The 17,488-nt window shown below is 43.6% G+C and overlaps 1 protein-coding gene across 1 annotated transcript in view; it reads right to left on the reverse strand.

Annotated features, from left to right (window-relative positions):
• Positions 1-17,488, reverse strand: part of DCC (DCC netrin 1 receptor) — a 1,068,191-nt gene that overhangs the window by 71,816 nt on the left and 978,887 nt on the right. Inside the window, exon 23 of the mRNA XM_073543872.1 lies at positions 3,145-3,304. Coding sequence (XP_073399973.1) covers positions 3,145-3,304 — 160 coding nt within the window. The remainder of the gene's footprint in view (positions 1-3,144; positions 3,305-17,488) is intronic.

The following is a 17,488-nucleotide window of genomic DNA, read 5'->3' on the forward strand; positions in this document are numbered from 1 at the left end:
AAAGAGATACTTGCTCCCGTGTCTCAGTGGGGTTCAGTAACGTCAGCTGATCCCCTGCTGTGTGGATGGCAGTCTCTCCTGCTGTCACCACATTCCAAAGACAGTAGGCCTCTGCCTACACCCTCCTATTTCCTGGGCTTCAACACAGCCAGTTGTAGCTCGGAAGTGCCGTCCACACGGAAAGAGACACTTGCTCCCGTGTCTCAGTGGGGTTCAGTAACGTCAGCTGATCCCCTGCTGTGTGGATGGCAAAGTCTCCTGCTGCCTACACAGTCGTACCACTACTGATTTTTAACCGTGCTCCAATTAGGCCTGTGGCTCCACTGTCTCTCGTATTTCCCCTGTCCTCCAACCCTGCCAGTTACAGCTCCGAAGTGGCGTCTGCACAATCCACACTTGTTCCTGTGTTACAGGTGTTCAGTCGGGTCAGTTAATCCCCTGATGTGTGTCCGGCAATGTCGCCTGCTCTGTCCACATTCCCTAGTTATTCCCTCCTGCCCAGCTTGGTTCCAGCCCTGCCTGCTGTTTCCGGGAAGTGTCAATGTCAGTTTGCCACCCCAAGTTGCCATGTCGTGTTGCAGTTGGGTTAGCCGAGGCTAGGGTGCCAGCAGTTTAGGTGCTTCCTATGTGGACTGCGGGTTCTGGTAAGAAAGGCTTGTTCCGTAGTGCCAGTAGGACAAGCACCCCCTGTAGGACTGTGTGATTCGGTAACTGCGGCCAGCTTGCGGCATGCCAACTTTGCTTTTCAGGGGTAACTTCTGCTACCCCTCCGGGTTCCAGCACCGTCAGCTGGTTCTCGTCAGAGCCTTTGGCCTAGGTGCCTCCATCTCGGTATCCGAGTTCCGGCAACGTCTGCTGGTCCTTGGTAGTGCTTTGTAGCACAGGTACCTCCTGCTTAGTAACCGGGTTCCAGCACCGTCAGCTGGTCCTCGGTTGTGCCATTGGCTCTTATTCCTTCTGCTGCCCCTCCGGGTGCCAGCACTGTCAGCTGGTCCTCGCTATTTCCATTTGCTCTTGCAGCTTATGCTACCCCTCCGGGTTCCAGCACCGTCAGCTGGTTCTCGTCAGAGCCTTTGGCCTAGGTGCCTCCATCTCGGTATCCGAGTTCCGGCAACGTCTGCTGGTCCTTGGTAGTGCTTTGTAGCACAGGTACCTCCTGCTTAGTAACCGGGTTCCAGCACCGTCAGCTGGTCCTCGGTTGTGCCATTGGCTCTTATTCCTTCTGCTGCCCCTCCGGGTGCCAGCACTGTCAGCTGGTCCTCGCTATTTCCATTTGCTCTTGCAGCTTATGCTACCCCTCCGGGTTCCAGCACCGTCAGCTGGTTCTCGTCAGAGCCTTTGGCCTAGGTGCCTCCATCTCGGTATCCGAGTTCCGGCAACGTCTGCTGGTCCTTGGTAGTGCTTTGTAGCACAGGTACCTCCTGCTTAGTAACCGGGTTCCAGCACCGTCAGCTGGTCCTCGGTTGTGCCATTGGCTCTTATTCCTTCTGCTGCCCCTCCGGGTGCCAGCTGGTCCTCGCTATTTCCATTTGCTCTTGCAGCTTATGCTACCCCTCCGGGTTCCAGCACCGTCAGCTGGTTCTCGTCAGAGCCTTTGGCCTAGGTGCCTCCATCTCGGTATCCGAGTTCCGGCAACGTCTGCTGGTCCTTGGTAGTGCTTTGTAGCACAGGTACCTCCTGCTTAGTAACCGGGTTCCAGCACCGTCAGCTGGTCCTCGGTTGTGCCATTGGCTCTTGTTCCTTCTGCTGCCCCTCCGGGTGCCAGTACCGTCAGCTGGTTCAAGAGGACAAAGAACAGGAAGACAACCACCAAGATGCAGAACAACAAGAGAGAGAAGACAAAGAAGCATAAAAAACAAAGCAGAAGAACATTAAGCATAAGACTAATACTCTGAGCAAATGATATTATCTTATTTATAAGCAGAAGAAGACTAAGCAGTGTATGGGGGTGAGTCCGTTCCTCCTCGTGGTGCCCCTGGAAAAGGCCTGCTGCTGCAGGCCAAACTGAACGCGGACAAATCCTGTTGTAAATCTTTTGTGACAGGCAGAACGGAAGGTGTAAACTTCTAACTTTTCTAGATAACAACTACAGGAATGCCTGACACAAACAAGAATATGATGAAGAAGAATAGGAAGAAGATGAAGAAGTTGAATATGTAGAATAATAATTGTTGAATAAGAAGAATATGAAGAATGTAAGAAAAGGAAGAAGAAGAAGAATAATGTAAAAAAAGGAAGTAGAAGAATTTAAAAAAAGGAAGAAGAAGAAGAATGTAAAAAAAGGAATAAGAAGAAGAATGTAAAAAAAGGAAGTAGAAGAATGTAAAAAAAGGAAGAAGAAGAAGAAGAAGAATGTAAAAAAAGGAATAAGAAGAAGAAGAAGAAGGTAAAAAAAGGAAGAAGAAGAAGAAGAAAGAAGAAGAAAGAAGAAAGAAGAAGAAGACATACATGTCTGGCAAAATATAAATGAGGCTAACATAGTCAATATCTTTGTAACTCCTAACGTCTTTAAAAAAAAAGTTTAATTCCTGCTATTCCATTTGATTGGGCTAAACCTCTATGGCTTTAATGTCTCCTCCACCTCCCACAATACATTCTACATTATTCTTAGTTGTTTTTCTTCATGTAGAATTAACCTACAAGGAAAGAAAGGGTTTTTTTTAATTCCGATATTTTGGCCCCATTGACTTGCATTGGTTCCCGGTATCGGAATCGGCGATACCGATACTTTTTTTTTAAGATCGGCCGATCCATTCCGATCCGATATTTTCAAGTATCGGCTGGTATCGCTCAACTCTAGTGACATCACCTATTGTGAATGATGGATCCTGTGTCACCTACTGTGTATAGAGATGTTATCAGTCATTGTACAGGAGGAGGAGGTGAGCTGTGAATGGTGGATCTTCTGTTTACTCTTCATATATTACACCTTTCTTGGTATTCCTGACATCGATCATAATGAGATGATTACTGAGAAGTGGTCTCGGAACAGGACAAATACATTGAATATTATTCTTAGTGGCAAAAATGAAAACAGCAAGATTTCAGAATTTGCTTCAAAATTTAGTCTACTAGATGGTGACATGGATAATAACATAAATGACCAGCATGTATAAGCAGAATCTATAGCAGAATGTGACGTACTTTCTCTGCTGTGCAGACGACCTTCTGGTGCAAATCACGGCCACTATCACCACCACCAGAATCGTGATCGCTCCAACAGTCACCACTATGATCACCAAGAGGTTGCTGTTCTTCTGGGGCGTCACACCGTGAGGCGGGTGCATCTGTCCAATAGGAGGTTCTGTGAAGGTAAAAAAAAAAAAAATTAATTAGCCAGAAGTATCTGCATTAAAACATAGTTAACGGTAATTGATTTCAGACAACATAGGTTATTTTTACCCATACAGATTTTAGTATATAGACTATATACCTAGCCTTTTTAGCCAAATGGATGTGACACTCAAAAAGGATCCTACAGAGCATTGTTGATGACTACGCCCGTTTGTCTAAAAATAATAGATTTATATACAGGGAAGACGGGTTCCGTAGCTCTGGAACAAAAGAAAAACATCGCTGAGTTCAAGGGAACAGCGGCGTTTAGGCTACTTTCACACTTGCTTTTTTTTGCAGCGCGTTTTTTGAGCAAAAAAATGCATGGAAAAAACGCATACAAACGCAAACAAACGCTGCGTTTTGTTCAAGCATTTTTATGCACATGCAGGAAAAACACAGCGTTTTTATGTGTTTGTATGCGTTTTTAGTGCGCTTGCGTTTTTTTCTACATTGTTTGTCTTCACCCAAAAAAGGATTTGGGGTAGGGTTAGGGTTTATGGTTAGTAGGGTAAGGGTTAGGGGTAGGGTTAAGATTAGGGGTAGAGTTAGGGTTAGTAGGGTAAGGGTTAAGGGTAAGGGTAGGGTTAGGATTAGGGGTAGGGTTAGGGTTAGTAGGGTAAGGGTTAGGGGTAGGGTTAGGGTTAGTAGGGTAAGGGTTAGGGGTAGGGTTAGGATTAGGGGTAGGGTTAGGATTAGGGGTAGGGTTAGGGTTAGTAGGGTAAGGGTTAGGGGTAGGGTTAGGGGTAGGGTTAGTAGGGTAAGGGTTAGTAGGGTAAGGGTTAGGGGTAGGGTTATGCTTAGAGTTAGTAGGGTTAGTGTAAGGGGAAAGTAGGGTTAGGGTGAGTGGTAGGGTTAGGGTTAGTAGGGTTAGGGTTATGGTTTAGGGTTAGCAGTCAATATAGTAAAGCTCATCCCTAATGTTGACTTAAAAAACGCATGCTTAAAAAAGCCGCATACGTGCGCATGCCAACGCGCACGTATGCGCATCCATAGACTGTAAATGTTAATTTTTTGGCAAAAACATGTGCATACGTGCGCATGCGTTTTTTTTAAGCTGTCGGGCGGACCAAAAAATGCAACATGTAGCGTCTGGACTTTAGGGATGCACACCTTAAAAAAATGCAGCGCACGAAAAACGCATACATGCGCATGCCAACGCACACGTATGCGCACCCATGTTAAATATAGGGGAAAAACCGCATGCGCACGTATGCGCAAAAACGCAGCGCAAAAAAACGCAAATGTGAAACCAGCCTTACACCAGGTAAAACCCTGATGACTCCAGTTAATCATTGATCACATGGAGTTTTATAACTATACCCTTTAATATTTGGAACCCTTTTATGGCCGTTAAGCCCCACCCTGGAGCACTTCCAAAACTTTTAAGGAACGCCTACTTTAAGGTGCACTTGCATGTAATCCAGCCCCTTAAAGGTCCAGATCTTCCTAACCGTTAAGCATTAATGGATTTTATTCCAAGGAATGATATATAATAGCAAATGATGAAAGTTAAACCATTACTAAATCTACCGTACTTACAGAGAATATACCGCTATATATCATAGGTTAAAAAGCCGTTTGTAAACTCAGCAAACCTTCCCCGTGCATCAGGCAGAGAGAGAAGCCGGCGTGAGCTTTGAGACATCCAAAAATATTTTATGTATGGAAGATTTATTTAAAGACCTTGGTGTATACAGCCGATGTTGCTCTGTGTACATTTATTCCATATTGATGGGAAAACTGTGCTCTGAGCAGATGTGAGTTATGGATAATGTTCTCCAATATCAGCTGCAGCCCCTGTGAGGGAGACTCGCCGCTGCTTGTCATGTTAATTTATACATGGACTTAATGTTGACTTTTGCAGAGAGGATTGCGGAGGGGATGTGTCTAAAAATCTGTAAAAAATGACAGGAAAATACAGATTTTACTTTGTTCTAGAGACCCGTAAAAATTAGCGTAAACGCAATAAATGCGAGCAATTTTTAAAAATAGATGAACTTTTTAGGAATTTTTTCATATATAACTAATCCATATGGTAAAAAATTTAAAGGGTTTGTCATGAGGTCCAAAGTGGCCAGTTTTTGGACTTATTTTATTCCCATTACTCCAGTGAGTATTTTTTTTTAAAGCTGTTTAAATCTGTTATACAGATCCAGAGATATGGCCTGGGACGTAGATCACAGGATCCTCGGGGGCGTGTCTTTATGCAGCTCGGCATTTTTACCTTATGAGCCACACCCCCTTTGAAAGGATCATAAAAATTGGCACAAAATAAAAATGCCTGTATCTTTGAAACTTCATGGTGGGTAATAAAAAAAGAAAAGCCGAATATTCAACAGATCAACAGGAATGAAAGAAGAATGAAAACCTTCTACTTCCAAACTAGTGAGATATTCTCTTTATATGTCAAAAATTGCGCCATCCTTGTGTTTGTTTTCTTACAAATGATGTTGTGCACATTAGATGGTCCAGTTTCCCATCTCAAAACAGTGTCAGAATGAAGAACTTTGGGCCCACCAGAGGATTTGATTCTGGGGGTCCACCTTTCCTTCCCACTCAAGAGTCCCATGGCAGCTGTAAGGTTTACACTATGAACTCTCCTAAAGAAGAAGCTAGGGCCCACTGGAGGATTCTCAGGTTCTCTGGTGGGCCAGTCCAACTCTGGGTTTAGTTAATATTCATCTCATGCATGAGAGGCCAAAAGTCATTGTCCTTCTGGGTATAGAAACCATTTCATGTTGGGTCCATTTGTCTTCCCTATGAATAGACTAAATCTGTAAAAGGCCCTCCAAAATATGAAACACAGAAAAAAAGGGATAAAAGCCAGTACGATGAACTTGTGACCTCTGTATGGGCTTCATACATGTGCGTGGATCTTTTCCTAGAGACCTATTTTCCATTGGTGATGGTCCACTTTGCCCTCAAGCATGGGTCTATTTATAGGGAACTCAGAGGGATCAGTCTAATCTGGGCCATGGTTTCTAAGAGATGGTGTCAGAAGATTAACGATGTATTGGTGTAATAATAAAAGTATTATAGGGTAATTGGCTGGACGGGTCACAGATTTGACATCAGAGGCTATGCATCTGACCTCGGGGCCCCTGTGGGCTAAACATGATGCACTGACTATAAGTCTACTTCTGAATTGCTATTTAAAGAGGTAGTGCATGATTAAAACTAAATATGGATTTTTCCAAAAACAGGACCAAACCTGTCTACAGATTGTGTCTGGTATTGAGGTTAAGGTCCAATGAAGTGAATGGGGCTTATTCATTTATTTTACCCACTTATATGGCACTATTAATTCCACAACGCCTTACAGGCATCATAATCTATGTCCCCATTGGGGCTCACAATCTAATTTTCCTATCAGTATGTTTTTGGAGTGTGGGATGAAACCCAAACAAACATGGAGAGAACATACAAAATCCTTACAGATGTCGTCCTTGGTGGGATTTGAACCCATGACCTCAAAGCAAAAGTGCTAACCACTGAGCCACCATGCTGCCCGAATGGGGCTCACATGAGCCAAAATTAACAGAATGAAGTGGCTCTGTTTATGAAAGCCGGCACATTTTTTCTAATTCTAGAAAACTCTTACATTTATTGGAAACTCTTCCTGATAGACATAACAAACGTGTTCATTTTAAACCTACATGTTGGCACCTTTAAGAAAGCTTCATACTATCCTACAAACCCCCAAGGAGTAAGGCATTGACTGCCATTGTGCCATAGGAAAGGTGTTTCCCAAGGGCGCCTCTCTAACATATGCCAATTTGCATTACTAAAGATCTGTATAAGTGGGTGAGGCCACTGGCAAAAAACACAAGAGAGGATGAGAAGCATTTACCGGCGGCTCTTCTGGACGTTCTTCTCGTAGGCTCCATTTTTTTTCAATCCTTTCGTGCCGAGTATACATTTACACAGTGAGATGTAGAATAAAGAGAGAGAGCTGATTTCATATGCTATCCTTTATCTTATCAAGAAGAAGAGAATCTCTTCAAATGAGTCTACAGTCTTCTGCTTTGCCGAAAGTTGAAAGCTTCATTGAAACCCCCCGACAGCTCCGTGAAAACTTCGAGCCTTATTACTTGCATTTCAAAATCAGCCATTAAAATAACATTTTACCAGAATGACATTTGGCTCACGTAATCAGAATATCACAGGCTGAAAGTATGTATGCGCTATGGAATCTGGAGAATTATTACGGACGTGATTAAAAGGAGGCGACAGCTGCAAAGCCAAAAGTGTTCCCAAATATCATCTACTGAGCTACGCAAACATGGAAAGTTGCCAATCTCAGGAGCCCACTTTGAGACTCCATTGTTTGGATGGGTGGGAATCCTAGCTCCTCAGATCCTCTGAGAACATATATCTACCCCTATTTTATGGATGGGTGATACTTGTATAAATTAGGACAAATCCTTTAAACCTTTCCCAATATGTGATGTAAATGTTTGTCACCCGTCAGGTGTGAAGATATAGAGTGGGCTCCTCACACTTGATGCCGATGTCCACCTCTACCAGCAACGATCGAAGCTGGCTATGAGATATTGAATCACCTGCCATCTCCATTTCCAAGGCTGTCCACATGAATGGCATTGATTATGTAAACAAGAAGGGGCACTTTGCGCTCATCGGACAGCCATCACATCCTCAGTTTGATGGTTTGTGTGTATCCTGGGTATTGGAACAGAGTTGTAAACCGTGTAGGAGACTTGTGGCATAACCCTTATGTTGTGTCAATCGGCAAGGTTTCTGGGTGTTGGACCGCACTGATCAGTGTACCAGACACCACTCTATTCAACCATGACCCACTGTGCCCATGTGAACTCTGTAAGTGACGCGATGCTCATGTAAGCATGTACCAGGCACTTCTATTTGCACGGATGAATCGCTGCCCTCCTGTGACGGCACGGCTGCCCATATAGGCAAGCTGCTGTGTCTTTGCAAACAATGAAAGGGACTTGGTGCTCATAGGAAATCCATTTCTCTTCTATTTTGCCGATAGGTAGAGAAGTGGACCCCACTAATGACAGTGCACCAATCCGATTGGTAGAGCATTGGATCCCAGTGATGACAGTGCACAATCTGATTGGTAGAGATTTTGGACTCTACTGATGACAGTGCACCAATCTGATTGGAAGAGCATTGGATCCCAATGATGACAGTGCACCAACTCGATTGGTAGAGCACTGGATCCCAGTTATGAGAGTGCATAAATCTGATTGGCAGAGATTTGGACCCCACTGATGTCATTGCACCAATCCGAGTGGTAGCGCATTGGATCCCAGTAATGACAGTGCACTAATCCAATAGGTAGAACATTGGACCCCACTGATAACAGTGCACCAAGCACAACCAGGGGAAGAGTCTTGAGGAGATCATTTGCATATTCCCAGTGCCTTCTGGGATAAGTGAAGAGTCTCCGCGAGCTCAACCATCACTGGGTTTTGGCTGTTGCAGCTGAAAAGAGGAAATCGGAAAACCAGGGGAAAAATCTTGAGGAGATCATTTGCATATTCCCAGTGCCTTCTGGGATAAGTGAATTTTGGCTCATCTTTCATCGTTTTTAAGAAATCTCAATATGGAAGAGGCCAGGAGCCATTTGGTGAACTGCATTTCTTGCTACATGTTCACAGACTTACCAGTGGAAAAGCCAAACTTCACATGCCACAAATGCAAGCTTGTGTCCCTGTTGGAGGAAAAGTTGCAAAATCTCGAAGAGAGGTTAGCTACGTTGAAGATCATTAAGGAAGGTGAAGAGTTCTTGGACAGAGCAGAATTATCTCTTCATGTTACAGAAAGAGAAGAAATTCGAAGTGCACCTGAAGAAACAGAGGAATGGAGACATGTGACCCAGAGAAGCAGGAGGATCAGGAGGCAGTCAGCACCCATACTGCTCAGGAACCAGTACCAGGCTCTCACGCAGGAAAATGATGAAGAAATACATCAGAATAAGACTTTGCCAACAAACAGCAACCTTGTACGCCTTCAGAGTCCTCCTGGATGGAGAAAGAAAAATGTTGTGAAGAAGAAACGGAGAGTGGTGGTCATGGGGGATTCCCTGTTGAGAGGAACAGAGGCCACTATCTGCAGACCGGATATAACTTCAAGAGAAATGTGCTGTCTTCCAGGTGCAAAAATTAAAGATGTGTCTGACAGGATATCAGGACTCTTCAGACCTACAGATGACTACCCATTCCTGCTACTACATGTGGGGACAAATGACACCGCAAGAAACGACCTGGAAACCATCTGCAGAGACTTTGAAGACTTAGGCAAGAAAGTGAAAGAACAGGGAGCGCAGGTGGTCTTCTCTTCCATCCTCCCAGTGGATGGTCATGGAACAAGGCGGTGGAATAAGATTCTGCAGGTGAACATCTGGCTACGTCGATGGTGCCGTCAGCAACGATTTGGATTTCTGGATCACGGAGTGAATTACCTTTACGATGGACTACTTGCTAGAGATGGGGTGCACCTTACAAAGACTGGAAAACATGTATTTGGAAGTCGCCTTGCTACACTTGTAAGGAGAGCTTTAAACTAGAACAACATGGGAAGGGAAGCAAAAGACCAGAAAAAGCCATACACCTGACAAATGCTATTGAGAACTCTGCTATTAGAAGTGGAAAGGAAGAACAAAGACAAAAGAATCTAATTAATAAAAATATTGGAGAAAGAGAAACCAATCACAAACTAAAATGTTTCTATACTAATGCACAAAGCATGGGCAACAAACAAGGAGAATTGGAACTACTAACACAGGAAAAGAAATATGATGTCATTGGAATCACTGAAACTTGGTGGGACAATACACATGATTGGAATGCAAGACTAGAAGGATACAACTTATTTGCAAGAAACAGACTTGATAAACGAGGAGGAGGTGTCGTATTGTATGATAGAAACGCGTATATCTGCACAGAGATTGAAGCTTCAGAGACTGGGAGTTCTGTGGAAACTGTTTGGGTAAGAATACAAGGACAGAACAATGGAAAGGACACCATTGTAGGCATTTATTACATGCCGCCTGTGCAAGCTGAAGATATGGATGAACTCTTTATGCATCAAATGGCCAAGTTCTCCAAAAAATATGACATAGTTGTCATGGGAGATTTCAACTATCCAGACATTTGTTGGGAATCTCTCTCAGGCAAAACTAACAGGTCAAGGAAATTCTTATCCTCTCTTGCTGACAACTTTATCTTCCAAAATGTAGGGGAGAAAACAAGGGGAACTGCTACCTTGGATCTAATCCTTATAAACAGGGAGGAAATGGTTGAGGAGGTAAAAGTGGCTGGGACCCTAGGAGGTAGCGACCATGCTATTTTAGAATTTTGGATAACTAGAGGAGGAAGACATGTGAAGACTCAGACGTCAAGGTTGGATTTCAGAAAGGCAGATTTTAATGGATTCAGAAAGAAAATTGGAGGGATCCAATGGCTGGATATCCTTAAAGACAAAAATGTCCAGGAAGGATGGGAAATCTTGAAAAATGAAATTCTCAAAGCACAATTGTTAACAATTCCGAAAAGAGGGAAGAATAGGAAGCATTTAAGGAAACCAGGATGGATGAACACAGAACTTATGCACATGCTAAAAAGGAAGAAAAAAATGTTTATAAAATGGAAAGAGGGAGGCATATCTAAAGAAGAATATAATGCTGTCTGCAGAACCTGCAGGGCACAAATCAGATTAGCTAAAGCTGAAAATGAATTGAGGCTTGCAAGAGATGTCAAAAGCAATAATAAAGGATTTTGGGGATATGTCAAAAGTAAAAGAAAAGTCAAAGATGCTATAGGATTTTTACAGGATGAAAATGATGAAATGGTAAGACAGGATGTTGAGAAGGCCAAACTTTTAAATTCCTATTTTGCATCTGTTTTCTCTCAGAAAGGAAATGTAACATCAACTGTTCTTCACTGTCCTATTAAGGGAATAGAAGAATCCTGGATATCTATAAACAGAAAGATAGTGAGGAAACACTTAGCTAACCTAAATGAATTCAAGTCTCCAGGTCCAGATGAATTACACCCCAGAGTACTGAAGGAGATAGCAGAAGAAATTTGTGAACCCCTCTCCATAATCTTTGAAAATTCTTGGAGAACAGGAGAAGTCCCAGAAGACTGGAGAAGAGCAAATGTTGTTCCTATCTTCAAAAAGGGGAAGAAGGTGGACCCAGGCAACTATAGGCCGGTGAGTCTGACTTCTATACCAGGAAAGATCTTTGAACAAATTATTAAACAACATGTATGTCAGTACCTGGATAAGAACGAAGTGATTAAACAGAGTCAGCATGGGTTTGTAACTAATAAGTCATGTCAGACTAACTTAATTTCCTTCTATGACGGAATCACTGATTGGGTGGATCAAGGAAATGCTGTAGATATAGTATATCTTGACTTCAGCAAAGTATCTCATACAATTCTTATTGAAAAAATGACTAAGTATGGAATAGACAAGGCAACTGTTAGGTGGATTCATAACTGGCTTAGTGATCGGACCCAAAGAGTGGTCGTAAATGGCTGCACTTTCAGTTGGAAGAATGTCTCAAGTGGGGTACCACAGGGCTCTGTCCTGGGCCCTGTATTGTTCAACATCTTTATCAATGATTTAGATGAAGGAATTGAGGGTAAACTGATTAAATTTGCTGATGACACAAAGCTAGGAGGGATAGTTAATACTAGAGAAGAGAGAGGATTCAAAAATATATAAATAAACTGGAGAAGTGGGCAGCAACTAACAGAATGGTTTTTAACAGGGAAAAATGCAAAGTACTACATCTGGGCAATAAAACTGAAAAAAGCATATACAGAATGGGAGGAATAGGGCTAAGCAACAGCACATGTGAAAAAGACTTGGGTATACTAATAGATCACAGACTGAATATGAGTCAACAGTGTGATGCAGCAGCAAAAAAGGCAAATGCCATTCTAGGATGTATTAACAGAAGCATACAGTCTAGATCACGTGAAGTCATTATTTCCCTCTACTCCTCTTTGGTCAGACCTCATCTGGAATATTGTGTCCAGTTTTGGGCGCCACATTTTAAAAAAGACATCAACAAACTGGAGCAAGTTCAGAAAAGAGCGACCAGAATGGTGACCGGTCTGCAAACCCTGTCTTATGAGGAAAGGTTGCAGGATTTGGGAATGTTTAGTTTGCAAAAGAGAAGACTGAGAGGAGACTTAATAGCTGTCTACAAATATCTAAAGGGCTGTCACATTGTAGAAGGATCAACTTTATTCTCATTTGCACAAGGAAAGACTAGAAGCAATGGGATGAAACTGAATGGGAGGAGACACAGATTAGATATTAGAAAAAACTTTTTGACAGTTAGAGTGATCAATGAGTGGAACAAGCTGCCACGAGAAGTGGTGAGTTCTCCTTCAATGGAAGTCTTCAAACAGAGGCTGGACAGACATCTGACTGGGATGATTTAGCGAATCCTGCTTTGAGCAGGGGGTTGGACCAGATGGCCCAGGAGGTCCCTTCCAACTCTACGATTCTATGATTCTATGATTCTATGATTCTAATAACCTGCAGTGCCTTGTAAAGAATCATAAAGATTTGCTGATTGCACAAACAGACCGGTGCCAGTCAGAAGGATTATGTGGTGCTCACAGAAGCACCACAACCCCTTCATTGTGCCAATCATTGGGGTCCAAAGTAAGCACAGATAATCACTGATAAAAACCCTAGAAAACCCCTTTAACGTCTCCTTTTTTTAAGAATGGATAGTCAGAACTTTATGTAACTCTTATTTACTTTCCTTATTATTTTTTTCTTCTTTTTATCCTTCCTTTGGCGCTAATGATCTATTGCTACAAAGCGTCCTGACAGCTGACACGTCACGCGGGTTCTTTTCTGCTTTGGTATAATTGTGTCTTAGTCTGAGCTATTCTACAACTAATATCCAGAAATCTCCGAGGTTCCCGCTCCCCGTGGAGCCTCCGCTGGGAGCCGGTAATGAATTTCTTTAATCGTGGAGTGAATTCTGCCATCACTTGGTATTTTTACATTTAGGATTGATGCCACATTTTCGGATGACCCACAAGCCGATCTTTGGCTCTCCTTTTGATCATGAGAATAGGAGACTTTTGGCAGGCAGCAGATTTCCTCCGATGGCGGTCACATGTCATTTATCTATTGTCATCTCAACGGATGGCTGCCACGTCTTACACAACAAGCCCATACTTAATTAATATCTTATTTCCCCACAGACGTTTTGGAGAAAATGAAGTATCCTGCTGCATATTAATTTTCAGCTTGGCCAAGCATGCGGAGACGGCTGTGTTGGCCGCATTCATATCCTCCCCTCATTAGGAAATACATTTGTCTTCATCATTACCGTCTTTGTATGTATTATTTAATGTTTAATAGGCGGCCTGCTGAAGAGAGAGCAAATAGGATGTAGCCAACGTCTAGCACGCACTTATAATCTGTGGGCAGAAAGTGGAAGAAGACGTTGGGCAAAATTGAAGGGGATCTGTAACACTATGAGATCCGAATCACATGTCTGTATACAGATCCTCGAGCCGGCACGGTCTACCGTCACTCCAATATATTGCATATGATGGCTGTAGGCAGATGGACTATATATAGGAGATATACAGTGGTATGTAAATGTTTGGGCACCCCTGGTCAAAATTACTGTTATTGTGAACAGATAAGCGAGTTGAGGATGAAATTATCTTTAAAAGGCCTAAAGTTAAAGGTGACACATTTCCTTTGCACTTTAGGTAGAATATATATATAAATGAAAATGGGTCAATGCAAAATTTTGGGCACCCTTGAAGACTTGTGTGCTCAGATAACTTTGCCCAAGGTTTCAGACCTTAGTTAGCCTGTTGGGATTATGGCTTGATCACTATCATCATTAGGAAAGGCCAGGTGATGTAAATTTCTCAGCCTCCTCTAACCTTGTGCCAAAAAAAGCAGCCAGGAGTTCTTCTAAGCAGCTGCCTAGCATTCTGACAATGAAAATTGTGGAGGCCCACAAAGCAGGAGAAGGCTATAAGAAGATTGCAAAGCGTTTTCAAGTTGCCCTTTTCTCAGTTTGAAATGTAATTAAGAAATGGCAGTAAACCGGAACAGTGGAGGTCAAGATAAGGTCTGGAAGCCCAAGCAAAATTTCAGCGAGGGCTGCTCATAGGATTGTTAGAGAGGAAAATCAGAACCCCGCTTGACTGCTAAAGACATTCAAAAAGATTTAGCAGACCTGGATTTGTGGTACATTGTTCTACTATTCAGAGACACCTGAACAAATATGTCCTTCATGGAAGAGTCATCAGAAGAAAACCTCTCCTGTGTCCTAACCATAAAATTCAGCATCAGACACATGTCAAAAATCCACAATAGACGACCTCAAAAGGTGCTAACTGAAGGTTTTATGGGGGATAAAATGTCAGAAAGAGGCGGAGGGAGATGTGCAGAGATCCTCACTACGCAGGCACCAGATTCCCAGCCCCGCAGTGTGAATACACCATAACACACTGTGGGGCGGGATCTGGAGCCTCCGCTACACACAGGCACAATATCCTTACATCATCAACTGATGTATGTTCCCGGGCAGCACGCACGGCGAATGCCCGAGAAATGTTTGCAGAACGCAGGCGCTGGTCACGTAATGAGGAACAGAGGAGACGGCGCACGGAGGCAAGAGGGGGATGATGGCTGCGAGGCAGTTGAGATAGGGGGAGAAAACATACCTCCATGACGCAATAGAGGTATGGTGGGCAATTTATAAAAGTCTTTATTTTGACGTTTCTAGGGATAATAAACATAAGAGCTACTTTAAAAGGCTCTGAGGGAGGGGGGGTGACAGGTTCCCTTTAAGTCACATGCTGTCCATTTCCTTGTGATCCTCCTTGAGATGGTTCTACTCCTTCATTAGAGTACACCTGTGTTTACTTAAACTGATGGGACTTGATTTGTTAAATCACACACCTGTCTATATACAGTAACACCTCACAGCTCACAGTGCATGTCAGACCAAATGACAATCATGGGGTCAAAGGAACTGGCCAAGGAGCTCAGAGGCAGAATTATGGCAAGACACAGATCTGGCCAAGGTTACAAAAGAATTTCTGCAGTAATCAAGGTTTCTAAGAGTGCAGTGGCCTCCATAATCCTTAAATGGAAGAAGTTTGGGACCACCAGAAGTCTTCCTAGACCTGGCCGTCCACCCAAACTGAGCAATTATGGGAGAAGAGCCTTGGTGAGAGAGGTAAAGAAGAACCCAAAGATCACTGTGGCTGAGCTCCACAGATGCAGTAGGGAAATGGGAGAAAGTTCCACAAAGTCAACTTTCACTGCAGCCCTCCACCAGTTGGGCCTTTATGGCAGAGTGACCCGACGGAAGCCTCTCCTCAGTGTCAGACATATAAAAGCCCGCATAGAGTTTGCTAAAAAACACATGAAGGACTCCCAGACTATGAGAAACACGATTCTCTGGTCTGATGAGACGAAGATAGAACTTTTTGGTGATAATTCTAAGTGGTATGTGTGGAGAAAACCAGGCACTGCTCATCACCAATCCCAATCACAATCACAACAGTGAAACATGGTGGTGACAGCATCATGCTGTAGGGGTGTTTAACAGCTGCAGGGACAGAACGAATGGTTGCAATTGAAGGAAACATGAATGCGGCCAAGTACAGAGATATCCTGGATGAAAACTTCTTCCACAGTGCTCTGGACCTCAAAGTTGGCCGAAAGTTCACCTTCCAACAAGACAATGAACCTATGCACACTGCTAAAATAACAAAGGAGTGGCTTCAGAACAACTGTGTGACCATTCTTGACTGGCCCAGCCAGAGCCCTGACCTAAACCCAATTGAGCATCTCTGGAGACACCTGAAAATGGCTGTCCACCAACGTTCACCATCCAACCTGACAGAACTGGAGAGGATCTGCAAGGAAGAATGGCAGAGGATCCCCAAATCCAGGTTTGAAAAACTTGTTGCATCATTCCCAAGAAGACTCATGGTTGTACGAGCTCAAAAGGTGCTTCTACTCAATACTGAGCAAAGGGTCTGAATACTTATGACCATGTAATATTTCAGTTTTTCTTTTTTAATACATTTGCAAAAATGTCAACATTTCAATTTTTTCAGTCAAGTTAGGGTGCAGAGTGTACATTAATGTGAAGAAAAAAAAAATCAACTTTTTTGAGTTTACCAATTGGCTGCAATGAAACAAAGAGTGAAAAATTGAAAGGGGCCTGAACACTTTCCGTATCCACTGTATATATAGGGAAGCAGTGAGGCCATCATGCAATATATAGGGGAGCTGTGGGCCGTCATACTTTACAGAGGGAAGCTGTGGGGCCATCATGCCATATATAGGGACTGATGGGCCATCATGCTATATACTGTATAGGAGCTGTGGGGCCATCATGCTATATATAGGGGCTGTCGGGCCATCATGCTATATATAGGAGCTGTGGGGTCATCATGCTGTATATAGGGGCTGTGGGGCCATCATGCTGTATATAGGGGCTGTGGGGCCATCATGCTGTATATAGGAGCTGTGGGGCCATCATGCTATATATAGGGGCTGTGGGGCCATCATGCTGTATATAGGGGCTGTGGGGCTATCATGCTGTATGTAGGGGCTGTGGGGCCATCATGCTGTATATAGGAGCTGTGGGGCCATCATGCTGTATATAGGGGCTGTGGGGCTATCATGCTGTATATAGGGGCTGTGGGGCCATCATGCTGTATATAGGAGCTGTGGGGCCATCATGCTGTATATAGGGGCTGTGGGGCCATCATGCTATATATAGGGGCTGTGGGGCCATCATGCTGTATATAGGAGCTGTGGGGCTATCATGCTGTATATAGGAGCTGTGGGGCCATCATGCTGTATATAGGAGCTGTGGGGCCATCATGCTATATATAGGGGCTGTGGGGCCATCATGCTATATATAGGGGCTGTGGGGCCATCATGCTGTATATAGGGGCTGTGGGGCCATCATGCTGTATATAGGAGCTGTGGGGCCATCATGCTATATATAGGAGCTGTGGGGCCATCATGCTATATATAGGGGCTGTAGGGCCGTCATGCTATATATAGGGGCTGTGGGGCCATCATGCTGTATATAGGGGCTGTCATGAAATATATAGGAGCTGTGGGGCTATCATGC

The sequence above is a fragment of the Dendrobates tinctorius genome, unplaced genomic scaffold (genome assembly GCF_039654945.1).
Source record: "Dendrobates tinctorius isolate UK_male_01 unplaced genomic scaffold, ASM3965494v1 ptg000135l, whole genome shotgun sequence".
NCBI classification, from domain to species: Eukaryota; Metazoa; Chordata; class Amphibia; order Anura; family Dendrobatidae; genus Dendrobates; species Dendrobates tinctorius.